We start from the raw sequence: 21,000 nt of genomic DNA, 5'->3' as shown, positions 1-21,000 counted from the left end.
ACGGCTGTTTGAGGGCGTCTGTGAACAATCTGGCGTCAGTTCGATAACGAAGTTAACTTTGCAAAGGAAGCACTCAGAGCAAAGATGAAGCCCTGATTTTTGTCTTGCAGGCAGCATTTTTACATGTTTAACATCATAACAGTATAAAAATCAGAGCGAGTCAAAGCAATGTGTGTGTGAGTCATAAAAAAACACAACAACAATTATTTTCTATTTTAAAAGTACAATAAAAGCTTGTTTCATATCTAACGCTTATTTTAAAATGGATTAAACACAAAAAGCTCTGAACTAATATCATTCTAATCCCAGCGGATGTAACGTTAGCAACCTAGTTGTTGTTTTTTTTTCATGACAAAATGCAACATCCTTTAAATGTTTATGTTTCACATCGGATGAGATCCAGACGTGTTTGTCTGTTCCGGGGGGAATAAGGCTGAGTCAGTATCATCGTTTACACACTTTAATCAGAAAGAGTTTCATTTTCTCATTGTGTTTAACTTTATATCACCTTTAATATCAGTTTAAAGTTATCTTATTTGTCATCGAAGGCAAACCGTACGACGAAATTATGTTTAATAACTCTCAGAGACCAGAAACGATAGAAAACCAGATGAAAAACAAGACGGCGAGATAATAAAAAGGGTATTTCCCAAGTTAGACAGATCAAAACATACAGAGACGAGAGCAGAGCAGCAGTCTCCTCTGTCTGTGTGTAATAAATAACAAGCACTTATACATGTCAGACAAACCATAACAGTGTAGAATTACAGGGATTTACAAGATGAATCACGTTATTACAACATTTACACAACGTAGAATACAGATTTTATATCACAGATGTAATGTGTGATATATGTAATAAAGGTTTAGAGTGCAGATTATTATTATAAATATCTTATCTACAGTAGAAAGTGAAATATATGACGTGTTCAGTGTTTCCTTCTTGTTTTTTATTCTCATTAGGAATGAAAACAAAATTAAAAATAAAACAAAAACCACAAGACACAAAAACTCTTCACTGAAACCGACACTCTTTATAAGAAAGAGAAACTTTATTATACATGACAACATTTTAATGAATTACTCACTGAAGAAAAAGAAGCCACAGAGTTTCACATCCCTATTTTTTTTTTTTTTAGGTCAGAAGAAACTTCCGTCTCATCGCAGGCTGACAGCAGTTCAGTGTCATATGGTGAAAAAACTATCTCCTCATCCCTCCTCCTTATAAGGTAAAAATGACAGACAGGGTCAGGAGAAAAGATGAAGTCATCTTTTGAGTCACACACTCAACCAGGAAGAGAATATCATTATGTGCTCAATAACACACACACACACATCTCTCACTATATGTCACACATCCAGGATTACACTTCCAAGTACTTTAAACTGCTCTTTAATTCATCATCCTGGCTCAACGCCATTTATCTGAAATATAATAAATCAATATAGTTGATGATTGATGAGTGTTTTGATCGCTCCTTCCTCCTCTCAGCTGCTGCGGTGACCCTTGTACTCTTGTGAGATGTTATCGTTTGGCTTGCTGATATTTTGTCTGCTGGCTTTTTCCAGTGTTTGCAATCCTTTCACCTTCGTCCCGATAAGAAAACCCGCCGGCTTCTTCAAAAGCTTCCGCCGAGGATTTTGTCTGTGTTTATTCAAGGCTCAAGGGGGGAAAATCTGTGGGAAAACTTGTCCTGAGGGAAAACAAGGTTTTTTTTTTTTTTTTCAAGGCAAACAGTGAGAGAAAAGTACAAAAGAAAAGCAACAGAATGATTGTGAATTGTAAAAATATTGATTATTTATCTACTAAGATTCAAGACTTAACATAGTAAATCTGAAACCCTTTTAATTGAGCATCAAGCGACAGTAAAAACTTGCATAAATGAGGAGTTTTGTAGAGTTTAAGACATCTTTCCTGCGAATAATAAACCGGTTGATCGATTTCAGCCTGAGCGTCGTCAGAGACATCGGAACGATACGATCCAGTGATCACGAGATGACGTGAAGCCTCGACTGAAACCGCTCCTCCTTTCCAAAGAGACGGCGTCTGTCGACCTCACGAAGAACTTAAAAATCAACGATGTGTTCAGGCGTCAACCTGAAAAAGGCAACAAGGGTATCAATCAGGAAGTTCCCTTTTAAAGACAAGCGTTAAAAAGCTGTATGGGGTAAGTTTCATAACACCCGACGACTGAACTGTGACTGAAACTGAGAAGAATTATGATTATATATTAAAGATTGAGGGTCTGAGTCAGAATTAGTGACCCCAGGGTTGTTACAAATACATATTTTAGGTACTATTTGTCTGTAGCTAATACATCTCTGTAATATTTACATATATATTTAAGGGCTCCACTAATTTCGCTTTGCACTCCTTTAACATTTGAGACATTTAATACTTAATTTCATCTGTAAATACTTTTAGAAAAGGGTTAAAAATGCCCCAAAGACAACCTCTGGACCCTTTAAAAGGCCTTGAATTCACTTTTTCTAATGATTAGAACTGGAAAAGTTATCAAACTTCATGTTTGGGAGATTTCTTTGCTGTTAAACACATGATTGGGTCACTTTTGAGACTTAACGTAACATAACAGGAGGGTTAAAGGTTTTATAAGTGGTCCTTTTCATCGTAACTTAACCAGAAAGCATCATTTTCTGCTTTTTCACTTTGGTTTGAATATTGAATTTTGCAAAAAAAAAAAAAGGTGTTAAATGCAAATATTTATTTGGATTATTAAAGTTTTTATGGTATCGAGATGCTTTGAAGAAAAGTTTGCATAGAAAAACAAGACGGTAAAAACCGCGTATTTCACAGTTTATGCATTACAACATTACACCTTTCCACTTTTTTTAACTTTTAGAGCTCTGACAGCACCTTTGTAGTTCTCATCATCATAGTAAATATCAGTAAATTGATCAACGATACACAAATAGATCTCAAAAAAAAAAACCCCCCAACAACATCTCACAAAAAGATTACAGGAAGAGATTACAGCTCATTTCCAGCTGCTTTTGTCTTTCATTTTTTTCAGTTTTGTTTTTACGTTCTTGGCTCTCAGTTAAAAACATTGTGACAAACGTGATTCATGAGAGTCGTTCATGTGTAAACTCAACCAAATATGGCGTCTTGTTCGGGCAGATCGGTCACATGATCCGGCGAAATACAGGAAGGAGTTCGTTTTGTAAAAAAAAATACACTGAAAAACTCATTATTGTCTGTATTTTGTAGTTTTGTCTTTAATTTTCTTTCCTTTATTTGTTTTCTTGTGTTCTTTCTTTGGTCTGTTAATGTAAGTTTGTCATGTTGTGACTGCTGTAAAACAAATCAAATAACAAGTTGGTCACAAAAAATTACTACTGACTTTCGACTTCCATAACAAAGTTGAGTCTTATTTTGAAATGCCATATTTCTACTTTGGGTGGGGAAAAAAAGAAAAATCATTAATTTAGAGATGACATCATCACCATCATCGTCAGTCATTTTCTTGACTGTTTATCAAGTTAAAACTTATTTGGAGTTTAATGTTTTTTTGTTTTGTTTTTTTCTAAAGAAAACACAAAATGAAGCGTGTATAATTAAATCGCTTTTTAACATTTATTATCTCTTCAATAAATTGCTACAAACATACATTTCAACTGTCATTAAGGATGTTATGCTTGCAAAACGCATGACATCATCGATTACATACAAGGGTTGTACATTCTCACATGACCGCCGCGTTAATTGCGTAAACCCAGGAAACACTTGATGTTCTCTCATCTCACCGAAATCTGACCTTTGACCTCCGGATGACACCAAAAAAAAAAAAAAAAAACCCGTCACCCACCAATAGAACTGAAGGAAGCGGATTCACTATTTTTAAATCTGTATGTTAGTTTCTGTTAAATCTCATCTGCATGATCCCACAACTTTGCTTCAGTTTTTACTCTTTTATAGTCGGACTTGTGCAACCAATCAGAGGATTTTCAGTGTAAAAGCACTGAACTCAAATTAGGAACTAAAACAGATGACGTGGACTGAATAAAACTATTTTGTCCTGAAGTTCCTGATGGACAGATTAATTTAAAAAAAAATCTACTTTCCACTACATTCACATGTAGCTAACCCCACCCGCCTGGCTGAGAGGTGTGATAAATCAAAGCCTAAGTAGTATTTGGGAGAAACAGATCTGTCAGAATAATGTAGTAACACTTAGAGAGGGTGTTTATTTCTATGATTACAGGCGTCTGGATGATGTAACGCACCTGTAACCGCGGTAACGAGCAGCTGTTGTGTTTCTGTGGCTTTTAAATAAGAGTTAACATGAGTGCTGTCAAAAAAAAATAAGTTTTTAAAAGTAGTTTACAGGCATGAAAATGAGAAAAACGGTTCATAATTCACTAGTGAAAGCCATCGCTGTCCGTTCAGTCTACGCGTGTCTGAGAATAACTCATCTCACTGACTCAAGTCGCGTGTCGACTAAAATCAAGAGAAACGTCACCGATTCTTTCGTGTAAACATGTCTTATAACTTCCAGGCAGAAAAGACTTTTAAAATTCAGTGTTTCATGATGTCAAAACACACAAATAATTCTGTGGAAAAAAAAAACAACAGAAACAAACAAATGAGTAAGAAACAAACTGAACTAATGTCATTCTGAAACAATACGTCTGACAATTAGTGAGAAAATGTTGCTATTACAGTAAAAACCTGGTGGATGATTAAAACTGACTGTGAGGAATGAAATGTTACAGAAATACTGAGTTTGATTTGATCCTAAAAAATAAAAAAAACCAGGAGATGTTTGGAATGAAGCCCTTCATGTGAAGTATGTTGGTTTAAAGTGATTCCCTACGAAGACGACAAGCTGAGAGAGTGCGACACCTGCTGGACAAGAAGAAGAACTACACCTGAAAACACAGAAGACAGAAAAAATGATAATAAATGTGCTTTTTTTAAAGTCATGAACAACTTTCTGACTCTGCACCCGAACAACTGTGTTTGCATCTTTTAAACATGAAAATTAAAAATGCAATTTTTAAACAGATGACGAGATTGAGTGTAAAATTAAACGAAAAGGTGTCGACTGTTTTATTACAATAATTTAATCTGCTTCTTTGTCTTTTTACTATTTTTTTAAGTTTTTAATATCCCCGAATCACCAACAAGCTGCTGCAGATACTTTTTCCAACCATGATGAGAAAGTTTAAAAGTATTAGCACAAAAAAACCCCCCAAAAAATCAGCAGTTTTTGTGCATCCGACCCTCCGTACGTCCCTCTACCGCCCTGATTAATGAGTGTGGAAAACAAAAAAAAAAGATGATTTATACACTTGTAAACCCTTCTGATCTAAAAACACACACAACCAAAAGTGTTGGAGACACAATCAGACATAAAACACTCACCGCCGCCGCTGATAGAAAAAAAAAAAAAAAAAAGGGGGAAAACCATCATAAAATCTGTCGTTTCAACAGAATAAACTGACGATAATTCAGTGTAATCCCGCCTGTGAAAGGTCCGATCACCGACAGTTTGTTGTGTTTCCTGCTTACCTTCCCCTCCTCCACCGCTCAGGGCGAATAAAAACCCACATTACCAGGTTTATAAATGAGGCCTCCCAAGATGCATTGTGGTCCCCCGGGGGGGGGGGTTTATTCACAGGCAAACCCGACGCAGGTGCCGTCCTCCTTTCCACCGTTCTGTTCTGTTCTGTGGACGTTTTTTTTTTTTAAAGCCACAAATCTTTCACCGAGCGGAGAAAAAAAAGTCTGCGAGGATCTCGAGGAGGGAAGAAGAAGAAGAGTCTCGCCAGAAAACAGGAAGGAGGGAATAAAAGTCTTTTTCGGGGCTTTTATCTCGCTTCCTGTCGTCGTGTTATTTCTGCAGCTCCTGCGGCGTGCTGAAGGTCTCGTAGACGTTGGCGGCGAACTCTTTCACCTGGTCGTTCATCAGCAGGTCCTGCAGCAAAAGAGTTCAAAGAGAAGAAAAACAAGAAAAGATTTAAGATTTTTTTTTTTTATGCTTTGGCTGCTCTCGTTTCTGCTTTATTTTCAAAATGTAAAAACTTGACTTAAAATGGGTCTTTGATATTTCTGGTATGTTGTGTTTTCCGACGTTAAATCAGCGCCGATGTCACATAAAAATTAATGGACCGAGGACTCTGTTTGGTTTTCAGATAACGGAGCCGATGTCGGTCGGATTATTTTGACTAAATTTGGTGGCCGACAGACGAGTCGGCTGAAGACGTGAACGCTTGTTTGTTTTAGCTTCGACTGGGGAATCATTTTTTTTATCTAACTGATGGTGTTTGGTAAGTTTTATCTTCCATGTTTTGGATTTTATGACTTTTTTCTTTGTTTTTACTGTAAATCGTTTTACAGTTCGGTAACTTTTGCTTTTCAAAATGTGCTAAATAAGTAAAACTATTAGAATCATCTTTATAAAATGTAAGGAAACAGTAAGAGGTGGAAGTCGGCGTCTCGTCCTGACGTTAATCTAACAGACGTTTGGATGTTTGTGTGTCTGAACGTTGGAAACACTGACGTGACTGCAGACTGGTTTCACCTGAACAAAGTGACTGGGCGTCTCGCTGCAGATGGTGTTGATCTGACCGTTGATGATGGGGATGATCTTCGCCAGCGGCAGACTGACTGCAGACAGACTGAAAACACACACACACACACACACACACACACACACACACACACACAGACACGCACGCACACACACACACACACACACACACACACACGCACACGCACACGCACACACACACACACACACACAGAAGAGTCAAGTTCAACAATCAATCTAAGTTAAACTGTTATTTTCGTGTTAATCACTCGTCATTGTGATAATTTACTGTTTATGATCTTTAAGGAAACATCAAAGAGAGAAAGTTACAGACAGTTTAGAGGCTGCTTGTGTTTCTTTATATAATTCATCAGATTATACAGTTAATTTAATACAGAGCTGCAACAATTAGTTGATTAGAAAATCAATCACCAACTTTTCTGATAATCAATTAATCATTTTGAGTCATTTTTTAAGAAATTCTCTGATTTCTGCTTCTTAAATGTGAATATTTTCTTTAGTCTCTGTGACAATAAACTGAAGATCTTTGAGTTGTGGACAAAACAAGACATTTGAAGACATTAACTCAGGTTTTTACTATATTGGGATTTTTATAGACCAAATGACTAATTGATTAATCAGGGAAATAATGAAATCAAACATCAGCTGCAGCTCTAATTTAATATGACACGTTGTCATAAAACAAATATTACTGCTGTAATATACCTGAATAAAAATGCAAAAAACAAACAAACAAAAAACATTGACAAATGTCCCAAATCCATATTACACATGTAGGTTTCAGGTGTTCACAGGAAAAGTGACTAAATAAAATATACATAAAACAGTATTAGTGCTGCAACTAACAGTTATTTTCATTATTGATTAATCTGTCAATTATTTTTTGATTAATCGATTAGGTGTTTGGTCTTTAAAAAGTCAGAAAATGGTGAAAAGATCTTCAGTTTATTGTCACAGACTGATGAACAGATTATCAAAATAGATGCAGATTCATTTAATAGTTGGAAGCTAATCAATTAATTGACTAATCATTGCAGCTGTAGTCAGTATGGAGACTAGATTTGATTTTTGAGTGTGTTTCTGGTGGACACACTATTCTCCCACAATGCAATGCACTGTCTGTTCTGGACTACTGTAGAAACATGGCGAGTTCTGTGTGTACGTAGAAATGACTCCAAAGTAACAAAACACAACTATTCTTATTTTCAGGTGATTTTACATTGATTAAAACATAATTCTACACACTGCACCTTTAAGAGAGACATTTTCCCGCCTTTAATCAGCAGTGAGATTAACGTCTGACGGACATATTTGATGGTTTCCTGTCAGTATAAAAGGCTTCATCACTGTGATGTTTATTATGTTTATGTGTATATATAGAATGGATATGGGACACACTGATGATTAAAGTTGATCAGCAGGTGTGTCATTAAACTGCTCACCTATCAGGTGCGGAGCTGGGGGCGGAGTCACCGGGAGGCGGGCGAAAGAACTCAGCCAGGTTGTCAAGGAGACGAGAGAAACCCCGATGAAGACAGGCGTTTAAAACGGTGCTGAAGTCTGGACTGGAGTCACAAACACACTTTACAGGCGTGTTCACGTTAATGATATAAACAAACAAACAAACAAACAAACACAGGTGTGATGTTTACCTGTCCAACATGTCTCTGGTCTCGTTTAACAGTCGAATGGTTGTTACGTCGTTTTCTGTCAAACCGCACGCCTGACGCAGAGGAGAAAACAGACGCAGGTTTGTGTGTGAATGCCGTGAATCGTACAGTGTGTGTGTGTGTGTGTGTGTGTGTGTGTGTGCGTGCGTGTGTGTGTGCGTGTGCGTGTAGTCACCTGGTCGGCGAGCGCGTTCTCGTCGTCAGCCAACATGTACCAGGACAGACGGCGCTCGGAGCCGGCCTCCACCTCCGCTCTGATCCAGCTCACCTGCTGCTCCAACTCCAGCAGGGACAGACTCTGCTTCAACGACACCCTGAGCACAAAGTCCACAACACGGAGGTTAAAACTGCAACCACTGGTTTCATTATTGATTAATGTCTTTCAGGCTGTAAAATGTCAGAAAACTGAGATGATGTTCAGATATTCAGTTTACTGTCACAGCAATGAAAAACAGAAAATCATCATTTTTGGGGAGTTTTTGCCAGAAAAATAACTTTAACAATTAGTTGATTATCAAAATAGTTGCTGATTATTTTCCTGTTGATCAAATAATTGGTTAATAGTTCTTTCAGCTCTAATGTGTTTATACAGACAGACAGACGGCATCAAGACTAGAGCGGGACAACAAGTCAATGGGCAGCAATTTATATTCAATTAATCACTTCTGTTGTTCAAAAAGGAAGAATATCAAAAACTTTCTGGTTCCAGTTTCTCTGATGTGAAGATTCGCTGCTGTTTTCTGTTTTATATCATTATAAACAGCATCTCTTTGTCTGTTTGTTGGACAAAAATTGAACTGCAGGAACCTGAGATGTTAACGTGGGATTTTACACTATTTTCAAACATTTTGACACTAAACAATTAAGGGTCTAATCAAAAACTGTTCATTATTAGTTGATAATGAAAACAGACATCAGTAGATTTGTGTTGTATCTATTTTTTCATAATTTAATACCTTTCAAACATTTCACCAGGTATATGGTATATGACATCTGCAGCTGCTACAGCTGGAACACATTGTGTACACATTAAACCCCAAAACTCATTTTATAACTGGCTGAATTGCTGCCTGGTCTGTAGTTTGAGGTCATGACTAATGAATCTGGCTGCTTGGTTGGATTTCTGGCAGCTAATAAACACATCTTGGTCAGCTGACTGCAGTTTATCTGTTTTAACTGTAGTGAAATAGTTTTATTATTATTATGTTACATATTGTGGTTTAAACTGTATTCTTCACTGAAACTGATGTAAAACTGAAGGTGTTAAAACAACACCTACAGGATTTCTATATACAGTCACTCAGGCCTGGTTTTTAGCTCCTCACACTCACCTTCCCAGTGAGTTCTGAACCGCTTTCTTCACCACCGTCATCAACTCTGTCAAACCTGGTGAGACACAGACAGAGAGAAGTCTTCATCTTCATCTTCATCTTCATCTTCAGAGAGCAGCGACACATTCTGAATGAAGTAAACAAGACTGAACAGTACTGAAGTGTTCATATGTAAAGTGTGTGTGGTACCGTCTCCCAGTAGATGTTGGATACTGGACAGGTACTGCTGCTGGACGTCTGGAGGAGCCAGAGGAGTCTGAGAGAAAACACAAACCGTTAATACCTTCACTTCTTTTATCACAGTCACAAGTTTAACTTTAAGACTTTAAGAGTCTTTAGTTTGTTCTCTCCTCTAAAAACCCAGTAAAACACTTGAAACACTAAAGCTTTGAAGACACATTTCATCTTTCTAGAAATCTATGTCCAAAAAATCATGTTTTAAAAGGAATTACATAATCTTAAGAAAGTAATTATATTTCTTTAGTACAACCAGCACAATGTAACTACTTTCCAAAAGTCTTAAGTAACAGCTTTTCATATGACTGAGTGCTAAAACTATATATTCTACTACTTGACTTGTGTTTAGTGTAAGTTTGAGAAACTGTGAAAATGAGAAAAATTTGTTCTTCAGATCTTAGTTTAAAGTTTCTGCTGTAAATGTTCTAAAACAGCAGAAGCTCATAAACGTCCAGGTGTTCCTCACCACTGCGTTCTTGCCTACAGAGTTGTCCAGGTACAAGTATCCTCCTATGATGTTCAGCTGGACTCTCAGAAGAACCACCAGCATGCAGGTGCTGTACACCGCCACGATGGTGCGAGTGAAGCCTGAACAAGACAACGAGTTTCACACGTTAAACATCAAACACTGGATCTTAAGTCTCTGGAAAGAATGTGAGAAATTAAAGGCTTAAATTCCTTTTTTGTGCAGATGTAGTTTAGTATGAGAGACGCTTACTGATGATCTTTAAATCTTCCCAGATCTCTAGTTTATTGGCTGGTCTGTGAGAGAAGGAGAGAGGAGGACAATAATAATAACAATAAGCAGTTTATTTTAGCATTACATATATAGAAAGTGTGTTCTATCTGTGTGTTAGCTGATTAGGAATGATTTGTTTGAAAGCGCTCACTTGGTCTTGAGTAGTGCAGTGAGACTCTCTGAGTTGAGCTGATTGACGATGGCTTCTCTCAGCGGAGGGAGCATAGACAGCACTGTGACGCAGAAACACACACGAACCGTCAACACAGTCCAAACACATTTAATGTGAGAGAAAAGCCGAACTCTTAAGGATAAGTGTGAACCGGTTACCGGTCATGTTGCACGTCCTCTGGTTGCTCTCGAAGTGGAACTGCCGTCTGGCTTGAGCGATGTACTCTGTCGCCTCCCTCTCCTGGATGTCCCTGATCTTCTTCTGGGCATATTTACCCAGGAAGTAAACTCCTGAGGAGGCACAGTGAGTTAGAAGTAGTACTAGCAGATAATAAATACAGGAAACAACCTGAAATACAACTTTAATATAGAGCTGTTGGTCAATTAATCAATTAGTTGTCGACTATTGAATTAATCGCCAATTATTATGATAAGCGATTCCTCGTCTGGAGTCATTCCTTAAGAAAGAAATGTACAAATTCTCTGGTTCCAGCTTCTAAAATGTGAATATTTTATGGTCTCTATGATAAAAAAACTGAATCTTTCTCTAGCGATAGGTATAAATGTTATCTATTTATTAGCCTATAAAATTATTTCACCACTTTAACATATTTATTCTATATTGTTTGACTCAACACATACTCTAAATGACAGATCCAATCATTTCCAAAAGCTTTTAGTGGCTTTATAAATAACAAATCCACAAACTTTTGCAGTATTTAAGACTTGAACACATGCAGATGTCATTGCCTGATTAACTATCACGATTTATTACAATATAAATAGAAATTTGATAAAACATCATTATTTCCAGCCACAGGAGAGATATATACATGTCTAACACTGACTAACCGGTAGTTTAGTTATAGCTGTTGATCATCTGTCATGTTTCATTTCCACCTCGCATTTCAACAGCTTAGTGATAAGTTAATATGCTAACAACTAGCAGCCCTCATGCATGGAGCGTCACGCCACACTTCATTCAATTTTCTGGCATTTTAAAGATGTCTTACTTATAAAAAGCGAAGCCTCAAATAAAATATAACTAAACACCTTCATTGAATTACAAGTCATTTATAACTCGGTATAAAACCGACACAATTCCAGTTGAAATGTTTACTTCTGTCGTCTGGTTTTGCTCCAGTTATTTCCCATTAATATACATCTGGTGGGTAGGTGAGACCAGATAAACAGCTGGTTAGACTGGGAATTAAGCTGCTTGATGGAGAAAAAATGTGTGCCAAATTAAAAGGACACTCCTCTAAATTGCTAAAAGGTCTTTAAATATATCTCAAGAGACTTATACTTTTACTTATATTTAAAACAAAATTATATTTCAAGGTTGTTCGGTGGAGTCTGGTGTCTAGCACAGGAGCTAACAGAAACACCAGTTACCTCCAACTACAGCTCCGGCGAAGATAAATTTCCTTTTGTGGCGTTTAATAAAATTCCAGGCAGACGAAAACATCCTCGGACAAGTGAGGGATTCACGAACTAAAACTACAAAAACACTCCGTACTTTTTAACTTCGCGCTGACTATTTTACGGACATGTTATCTGAAGAGTTTCGGATAGTTAGCAGCTCCTTGCTAACATGCTAACAGTCAAAAAGTATATCGATCAAGTTACGCAGAGTGAATGACGCGAGTTCCGGTTATGAATTTCAAAATTAAATCCGCGACCTTTCAAGTCTGTCCTAAAATAACAGTCAGGAGCTCAAATCAACATTGAAACATGTTTTTCTTGCTGTAATCATTCCTCCTGTTCATACTGACCGTTAGAAGATCCCTTCATAAAGCACTTACAACGTAAGTGATGAGGAACAAAATCCACAGTCCTCCTTCTGTGTTCAAGTTTTTGTTACTTGAGTATTTCCATTTGATGCTACTTTATACTTCCACTCCACTACATTTATTTTACAGCTTTAGTTAGTTTTCAGATGAAGATTTGACACAATGGATAATATAACATACATATAGCTCATAATACTTATTTTACTTTTACTGTTGTAGGACTTTTCATGCAGGACTTTTACTAGTAATTGAGTATTTTTACATTGTTATATTGGTACTTTTACTTCAGTAAAGGATCTGAATACTTCTTCCACCACTGCCTGAAGTCACGCTGGAGAAACACATTAACAAATTGTGTTCATTCATTTTATACGCAAATCACCCCACTTCCGGTTTACATCTAACTTACTATAGTGAACTTGATGCATCAAAACGTGGAAGATCGATTGGTCGTGTCTGAGACCGGTCCGACCAATATTATCTTCCCCCTTCCGTGGTTCTGCGTGCCATGAACACGACAACGGTCGAAATTGTCCCCAAAAAGCGAACAAACAGGCGATAAACTTCCACAATATGCGAGTAATATGAGTTTTGTTGAGGATAAGTAGCGGTTGTGGTCGCCATGGGAACAGAGGAGAGTTTCTGTCCGACTGATGAGGACATTGAGAGGTGGATGTCCAGCGCGTTTGACATGGTGGGTGATCGATAACAGTCAGATACTGTAATCAGGAAATTAATCGTTCAGCTAGTCACAATTTTAAATAAATAATTTTGATTAAGCCATTTTTTCGGATATCAAGTTCTTAAATAATAACTAAACTAGAGCTGTGACGATTAATCGATTAGTTGCCAACTATTTTGATAATCGATTAATAGATTTTAGTCAGTTTTCAAGAAAAAACATCTCTGATTCCACGTTCTTAATATATTATATTAATTCTAGAGGCTGGAATCATTTTGACTTTTTTAACTTAAAACAGTTGCCAGTTAATTTTCTGTCAATCGATCAATAAACTAATCGTTGTAGCTCTAGCATGTGAGTTGTTTGATGGCACCTGTTCACAAATGGTAAAAAGTAAGTGCTCCATAATTTTTAATTGACCCAAATAAGGTTGCAACTAACGCTTGTTTTAATTATCGATTAATCTGTCAATAATTTTCTCGATTAATTGATTAGTTGTTTAGTCTGTAACATGTCAGAAAATGGTGATAAACGTTGATCAAAGCCTGAGGTGACGTCCACTAATGTCTTGTTTTGTCCACAACCCAAAGATATTCAGCTTACTGTCACAGAAGACTAAAGAAACCATAAAATATTCACATTCAAGAAGCTGGAATCGAATAATCGACCATCAAAATAGTTGGAGACTAATTTAATAGTTGACAACTAAATGATTAATCAACTAATTGTTGCATCAGTGACTTATTTTCCTCTGGTCAGTACTACCTAACTGTCTGTGTGTAGTTTATATCCTGTGAATGTGTCGCTGCAGGCTAAAGACGCTCTGGACAACGGAGAGGTACCGGTCGGATGTCTGATGGTCTACAACGATGAAGTGGTGGGGAAGGGACGCAACGAGGTCAACGAGACCAAAAACGTAGGAAAAATGACGAATGTGTCGTTTCTGTTTGAACAAACTCCAGTCAGACCCTGCAGAACATTTATTTTCTCTCTGTCTGTGTGTGTGTCTGTGTGTGTGTGTGTGTGTGTGTGTGTGTGTGTGTGTGTGTGTATATGTGTTTGTGTGTATCTCAGGCCACTCGCCACGCTGAGATGGTGGCCTTGGACCAGGTCCTGGACTGGTGTCGCCATAGCAACCTGGATGTGAGGAGTGTGTGCGAGCGGACAGCCTTGTACGTCACCGTGGAGCCGTGCATCATGTGTGCCGCAGCCCTGCGTCTGCTCAGTATCCTTCCTTCCCCGCCTCTGTGTGTGTGTGTGTGTGTGTGTATGTATGTGTGTGTGTGTGTGTGTGTGTGTGTGTGTGTGTGTGTGTGTGTGTGTTGACCAGGGCTGCAGCAAACACTATTTTAATCTGCTGATTATTTTCAGTTGAATGAGTTTATTTAGTTTAATCGATAAAATGACGAGTCAATGGTTACGTCTTTAAATGTCTTATTTTGTCTGATCAACAGCGCAAAACCCAAAAATATTCAGTTTATCGTCATATATGACAAAGAAAATCATTAAATCATCACATTTTAGAAGCTAAGACCAGCAAACTTTTGCTATCTTGGCTTAAAAACTGGCTAAAGTGGTAATTAGATCATCAAAATAGTTGCTGATTGATTATCTGTCGATTGACTAATTGACTAACAGCTCTAGTGTTGACTGAGAGTTGTTCCTTAGCCGGTTGTCAGACATCCCGGTGGTCGTGTACGGCTGCAGGAACGAGCGGTTTGGAGGCTGCGGTTCAGTTCTGGATGTTTCCTCTGCTGACCTGCCTCACACCGGGACCACGTTCAAGGTCTGTGTGTATTTATCTAAGAGTTAAAGGATGTGGACATCAGTGAGCCTCACCGCTGCACTGGCTGACATGTCGCTTCACCGTGAAGATTAAAGTCATGTTAGTTAGTTTAGAAACAAAAGCACAGAACTGTTCTCCAGAGACTGAAGACGTGATCGCTGTTATTCGTCTTTGGAGCCGTTTCTAAACAAACTAACATGATCAAACTCTTCTTCTGTGCAAAAAAAATGTATTTAAAAGTTCATGTGAAGCTAATATGATGCTTCAGCGTCCAAATGAGTCAAATCAAGCAGATATCTTTCAACGTTACAGTCTTTTTAGACACCTGACTGTTGCTTTAACACACACTTGTCAACCTGCCCTTTAATACTGCAGCACACAGTGATGTTTTAGACATTATAATGTGCTTTAAACTTCCCCAGTTTGATGTGAAAGAGCTCTGACTTCAACCCATCCAGCACCGACACTGAGCCAGACCTGATCCTCCACAACATCAGTGTTGGATCTCACTGATGCTCTTGTGGCTGAACGGGAGCGAATCCCTGCAGCCAGGTGCCAACATCTGGTGGAAAATCTGAAAGCAGAAGAGTGGAAGCTTGTTACAGCAGCACATGTGGTTGTAAAACTCACGTGTCCACAAACATTCGGCCATATTGAATCGTGTATGTGTGTGTGTGTGTGTGTGTGTGTTCAGTGTGTTTCAGGCCACAGAGCAGAAGAAGCCGTAGAGATGTTGAAGACTTTCTATAAACAGGAGAATCCAAACGGTGATTAGAAACAAGCTGCTCTTCTTCTTCTTCTCTTTTTTTTTTTTTCTCGTCTGCTCTCAGTTTTCTTGTTTCTCTATTTGTAATGTTTCCTTTCATCTTCACCCATCTTTGTTTTCAGTTCCTGTTTTGTTCTCAGTACAAATTGGCAGAAAAATTCACTGAGCAGCACAAACTGAAACTTGTCTTTTCTCTCTGTTTCAGCTCCTAAACCCAAAACCAGGAAAGACTGAACCTTCCCAGACCCAACTGACATGTTTTATATTGTTTGTATTTACCTCTTCTAATTTTCTATTTAATAAATGACATTATGCATCATGTTGCATGTGTTGCATATGGACTTTTGGACATTTAGATGCATTTTAATGATTGTGCCAGCAGGTGGAGCAGTTAGATCAACTAACTTCCCTCTAAAGGAAACATTTCACACTCAGGTCCGTCTGTAGAAGCAAAATGCAAATATGGAAATGATCAATATGAAAGTATGAGAGTTTTTTATGATCTATATTGTAGGTGAATTGTCCGCAGACGTTTGCTTTCGTCTCCGTCGGTGCAGCCGTGTGTCGGTTTCTAACAGTTCACAATGACTCAGTTTGGTTTTAATATCCAAATTTAACACTTCACTTCCTGTGTGTTGTATTCTGAGAATGACACAGAAGTTTCCCTTGCATGTGTGTGTGTGTATGTGTGTGTGTGTGTGTGTGTGTGTGTGTGTGTGTGTGTGTGTGTGTGTGTGTGTGTAGAGCAGCGCTTCTCAACAGGACTGACCTTCAACAGCTGCTCATATAACAGACAAACACACACGCACATGCACACACACGCACACACTGCAGGCTTTTTTTGTCGTTTCACTTCCTCTCAGACGTGCACACACATATTCTGTGGCATGTTGGTGGGTGTGTGTGTGTGTGTGTGTGTTTGCAGTAGTGTTTGCCGCTGGGAGGAGTTGACAAGTGTGTGTGTGTGTGTGTGTGTGTGCTGAATGTGAGAGAAACTGTGCTGAGTGTGTGTGTGTGTGTGTGTGTGTGTGTGTGTTGCAGGTGTCCCGCTGTTGTTTTTTCTTCCCAGTAACCAACTGATGGAGTCATTTTTAAACTCCTTCACACTTTCTCTTTTTTTTTTTTCTTTTTTCTTCTTCACCACTTCCTTCCGTCTTCTTGCGGCCGGTTTTCTTCCTTCCTTCCTTCCTTCCTTCCTTCCTTCCTTCCTGCTTCCTTCCTCCTTTTGTCTTTTTCCTCACCTTAACCTTTCTTCCTGTCTTCATATATTTTTTTTTCTTTTACAACACTACTTCCTCCTCCTTCCCTCTTTCATTTACACCTTTAACGGTTTATATCGTTTCCTTTCTTTCTCCCATTTCCTGCTTCCTTTCTTCTTTCCTCTCTTTCATTTTCTATTTCCTTCAGCTTTATATCTTCATGCTTCCTTCTTTATTCCTGCTCATTTCCTCCTTTCCTTCCCTTCTTCCTCTCTTTGTTTCCTTCTCATCCCCTTTGTTCCTTCCTTCCTTCCTTCCTTCCTTCCTTCCTTCCTCCCTATTTCCTCTCTTCCGTCAGTGGCCCAGCTTGTGTTGCTTTCTTTCTCGGCTTCTTTCCTCTTGTCTTTTTCTCCTTTCTCATCCTCTTTTTTCAATAATTATTCACATCTTTGTCTCTCTGTTTTCCTTCAATCCGTCTCCTCTCTCCCTCTCTCCATTTCCTTCCTTCCTTCCTTTTTTCATTTCATCTGTGGTTTGTTTTTCTCTGCACCACTTTCCTTCTTCCCCTTTTTACCCTCTTCCCTCATTTCTTTCCTCCTTTAATCGCCCATCACATCCCTTTTTTCCATCCTTCCTTCCTCCTTCCTGCTTATTTCCTCCATTCCTTGTCTTATTTCCTTCTCTCCTTCCTGCTTTTCTTTCTTTCATCAATAGTTCATCATATCCATGTCTTACTTTCTCTCCTTCCTTTTTTCAGTCGCTTATCACCTTGTTTTTATCCCCCCCCTCCATCCCCTCCTTCCCTCCCTTCCTTCCTTCCTTCCTGCTTCTTTCCTTCCTTCCTTCCTTCCTCTCCTCTTTTACTCCCTCCTGTCTTCAGTGGTTCATCCGATCAGTTGTTTTTTTTTTCTCGAAGCCTTTTTCAACTTCCTCTTTTATGTTCCTTTTTATACAGAAATGTGTGAATCATGAATTCGTCACATGTGAAACAGCTTTTCACACTTTCTCACACAGACACAGATGTGTTTCCATACATTTCCATAAACACACACACACACACACACACACACACACACACACATATATATATATATATATATACATATACATATATAATTTTCTTTCGGACGGACAGTTACAGCAGAAATATATCACAAATAAATAAATAAATAAGAGCAGGTTGGTTTTGTGAAACACGTGGCGGGGTCCAGCTCCTGTCTGCTCGTTAGCATGTAAATCTATGCTAATGAATGCAGAGCAGAATATTCCAGAATGTTTTAATGTGTCACCTCAGAGCGGAGGAGTTGACGTGTTAATGAAGAGACGGCGCTCACGCACACACACACACACACATACATACACACACACACACACACACACAGGGTACAGAGTTAGCTGTTAAGCGCTAATGAACAGAGTGTGTTGTGTCAAATTTTCCTTTCCAAACTGACAGTGACAGCAGTGGAAGAGTCTCACACACACACACACACACACACACACACACATATTGAACACTACAAAAAGTGGTGTAATATGAGATGTCACATTGTGTAAAGGTGAGAGAACAACAGTGGCAGAGAAAATATAGGAGGGTTTTTTTTTTTTTATGACTTCAGTACCGAATGACCTGAAGGAAGAAAGAGAGGAAAGAGGAGGGAGGGAGCGTTTGTTTTTGTTCGAGGAGGAGGAGGAGGAGGAGGTAGACGAGGGGGGAGGGGAGGGGTGTTAAGTTAGTTTTGACAGGAAGTGTTGCACGTGTTTTGTGGTTTTCACTCCGCTAACCTTTACAGTCCAAAAAAAGAGAACGAAGAAGATAAAAATGCAGATGGTCTTTGTCTCGCTCCACCCTCCCGCTCAGTGCTGGGGGAGGAATGCGACGCACCGTTTCTTCATTTCTTTAAACCAGTTTTATATTAATTAGTCAATGCATCCTCTGTTATTCTTAATCAACTGCAACATTTATTTCTTTCAGTTTTGTTTTTGCCTTTTCGTCAGCCGTCTTTTTACACTTCTGTGGGTTTTTTTTTTTTAATTCAGTCATTGACTTCCTGCAGACCCCACCGCACGTTACTGTTTTTGGTCTCGTATCAGCTGTCTTTGTCTGCGATCACTTCCTCTTCTGCTCCAACTGTATCGGCTTCTCTCTCTCGTATATATATTAGCTTTTAACGTAAAGAGAGTGAAATCTATTCTGTTCTGTGTTATTCTGACAGAGTGGATGTCATTGTGTTTATAGGAGAAAACAAGTGTGTGTTTTCACTTTGGGTTTCCATGGTGATAGAGAGCAGGGAAAGCAGCGAGGTAGACTGGACCATTTTAAAAGCTTTTTTTTTTTCGCTGTTCTACACCTTGACCCAGCCGCTGTATGTGTGTGTGTGTGTGTGTGTGTGTGTGTGTGAATCCAGCCAGGAAAGCGACTGAGGTCAAACATGAACTCATATCGAGATGACTGCACACTCAGGCAGATCATCTCTGGATCACACACGGTTCATTTTATCTGTCTGTTGCTGCAACTGTGTGAAACTGCCTGTGTGTCATCTGTCAACATCCGGTCTGTATCTGTGTCATCGTCAACGCCTACAGCATTACCCGCCTCTGTCTTCCTGCTTGACCTGTCTGTCTGATTGCACCTGTCTCTGTTTCTCCAACCCAACATGGAAAGTTAAGACTCCGGATTACTGAAGCTGTTCTGGAGGAGGAACGACCCAACAATCTTACCTCAAAACTAAAAGGGTCCAAGTGGTCAAAGCTCATTGTTAAGATGTCAGCCTGATCCAACACACGGGGGTGTCGGGACTGTTGTTTTTTCCTGTGTAGTGCATCACAGCGGAGGACAACAGACTCTTACATCATTTTCAAACATGCATCGTTAAATCCGGTTGAATCAGACTTGGTTTTGCTTTTTCAGTGCATGCAGTTGGACTCTGGTGCAGATTAAAAACAACCCCACCGAGGACTTTTAGAGTAGATGGTCTCAGTCTGGTTATAAACCAAGTCTGCAGCGGTTCGTTTGTGGTGATCTGACCTCCGTCTGATTTGACTACAAGGCCTTAAATTTCAGCTAAGTGACTCCCATAGTTGGGTGCACTTTGCATGCCGGGATGTTGATGAGTGTGGAGTTGCCAGCGGCCAGCTGGAGAGTGAATCGAGGTCCAGCAAGGACTAGCGATAAAGTACGTTGCCTCTTCAGGACCTTCTTCCTGTCTCTACGTTCTCAGTCTCACCTCAGACACATCTGACCAATGAGAGTAACGTTCTCACCTGGCTTTAAGTGATGCATTTTGGTTCGCTTGAATTTTTTCTGTGAATAGAAACTGAATCAAGAGTAAAATACCAAACTCATTCACTAATTCGGACCGCAGCAAACAAACTCGGACTAGGTTCTAAAATGCCCTACAATGCCCCGACAGAAAGACTAGCAAAGACCAGCATCAAAATATGGAATATAATACGGGACAACAGGAGAACCGTGTCACACCTCTGTTCATCTCCCTCCACTGGCTGCTGGTGGCGGCTCATATCAAACTTACCTTTAAGGCCACCAGTAGAACGACACCCTGCTACACTGAGTCACTCATCAGGCCGTTCGCTCCGGTCTGGAAATCACAATCCAGACTCTTCTGGTTTGTGGCTCCACAGTGGTGGACTGACCTACCCACCCAGCTCCACATGGTGCATTCAAGAACCGCCTGAAAACTTACGCCTCAACACTTGAACCCTTCAGTGTTTGAGCACTTTGTTGATTGTTGCACAACTTTCTTGTTGTTTATGCATTTGTCACATACTTGCGTACTTCCTGTTGACTACTTCCTCTTTCTGGGTCACTGTCCTCTTATAGCTTGATCGTCTTGCTTCGCCTGTAAGCTGCACATGACAAAGTGTGAAATGTGCAGTATGTAACAAAACTGGAGTAGATCCCCGATCAATAACACTAAAATGTTAAGTAATTACAAATCCCTTACATGTAGTATAAATGTATTTGTTTTTAGGCAATAGCCAAGAAGAATTAAGCCAATTCACTTGAAAAACTGAATGTTTGACTGATTAAAGT

The 21,000-nt window shown here is 39.0% G+C and overlaps 2 protein-coding genes across 2 annotated transcripts; one reads left to right on the top strand and one right to left on the bottom strand.

Moving 5' to 3' along the window:
* Positions 1–3,571: 3,571 nt before the first annotated feature.
* On the bottom strand, positions 3,572–12,395 carry pex3 (peroxisomal biogenesis factor 3). Its single transcript, XM_044376610.1, has 12 exons — positions 12,119–12,395; positions 10,883–11,014; positions 10,704–10,785; positions 10,532–10,575; positions 10,280–10,401; positions 9,766–9,832; positions 9,577–9,631; positions 8,421–8,559; positions 8,228–8,298; positions 8,018–8,140; positions 6,546–6,642; positions 3,572–5,939 (listed from the first exon to the last, which is right to left on the bottom strand). Exons 1-12 carry the CDS (start codon positions 12,189–12,191, stop codon positions 5,856–5,858), a joined length of 1,089 nt encoding a protein of 362 aa, XP_044232545.1. The 5' UTR covers positions 12,192–12,395; the 3' UTR covers positions 3,572–5,855.
* Positions 12,396–12,954: 559 nt separating this feature from the next.
* On the top strand, positions 12,955–16,071 carry adat2 (adenosine deaminase tRNA specific 2). The gene is made up of 6 exons (XM_044376612.1): positions 12,955–13,210; positions 14,010–14,114; positions 14,273–14,423; positions 14,878–14,984; positions 15,679–15,751; positions 15,956–16,071. Exons 1-6 carry the CDS (start codon positions 13,139–13,141, stop codon positions 15,982–15,984), a joined length of 537 nt encoding a protein of 178 aa, XP_044232547.1. The 5' UTR covers positions 12,955–13,138; the 3' UTR covers positions 15,985–16,071.
* Positions 16,072–21,000: the final 4,929 nt, after the last annotated feature.

The sequence above is a fragment of the Thunnus albacares genome, chromosome 16 (genome assembly GCF_914725855.1).
Source record: "Thunnus albacares chromosome 16, fThuAlb1.1, whole genome shotgun sequence".
Taxonomy (NCBI): Eukaryota; Metazoa; Chordata; class Actinopteri; order Scombriformes; family Scombridae; genus Thunnus; species Thunnus albacares.
Note: the sequence above shows the minus strand (reverse complement) of the source record. Positions and strands in the feature narration are given on the sequence as shown.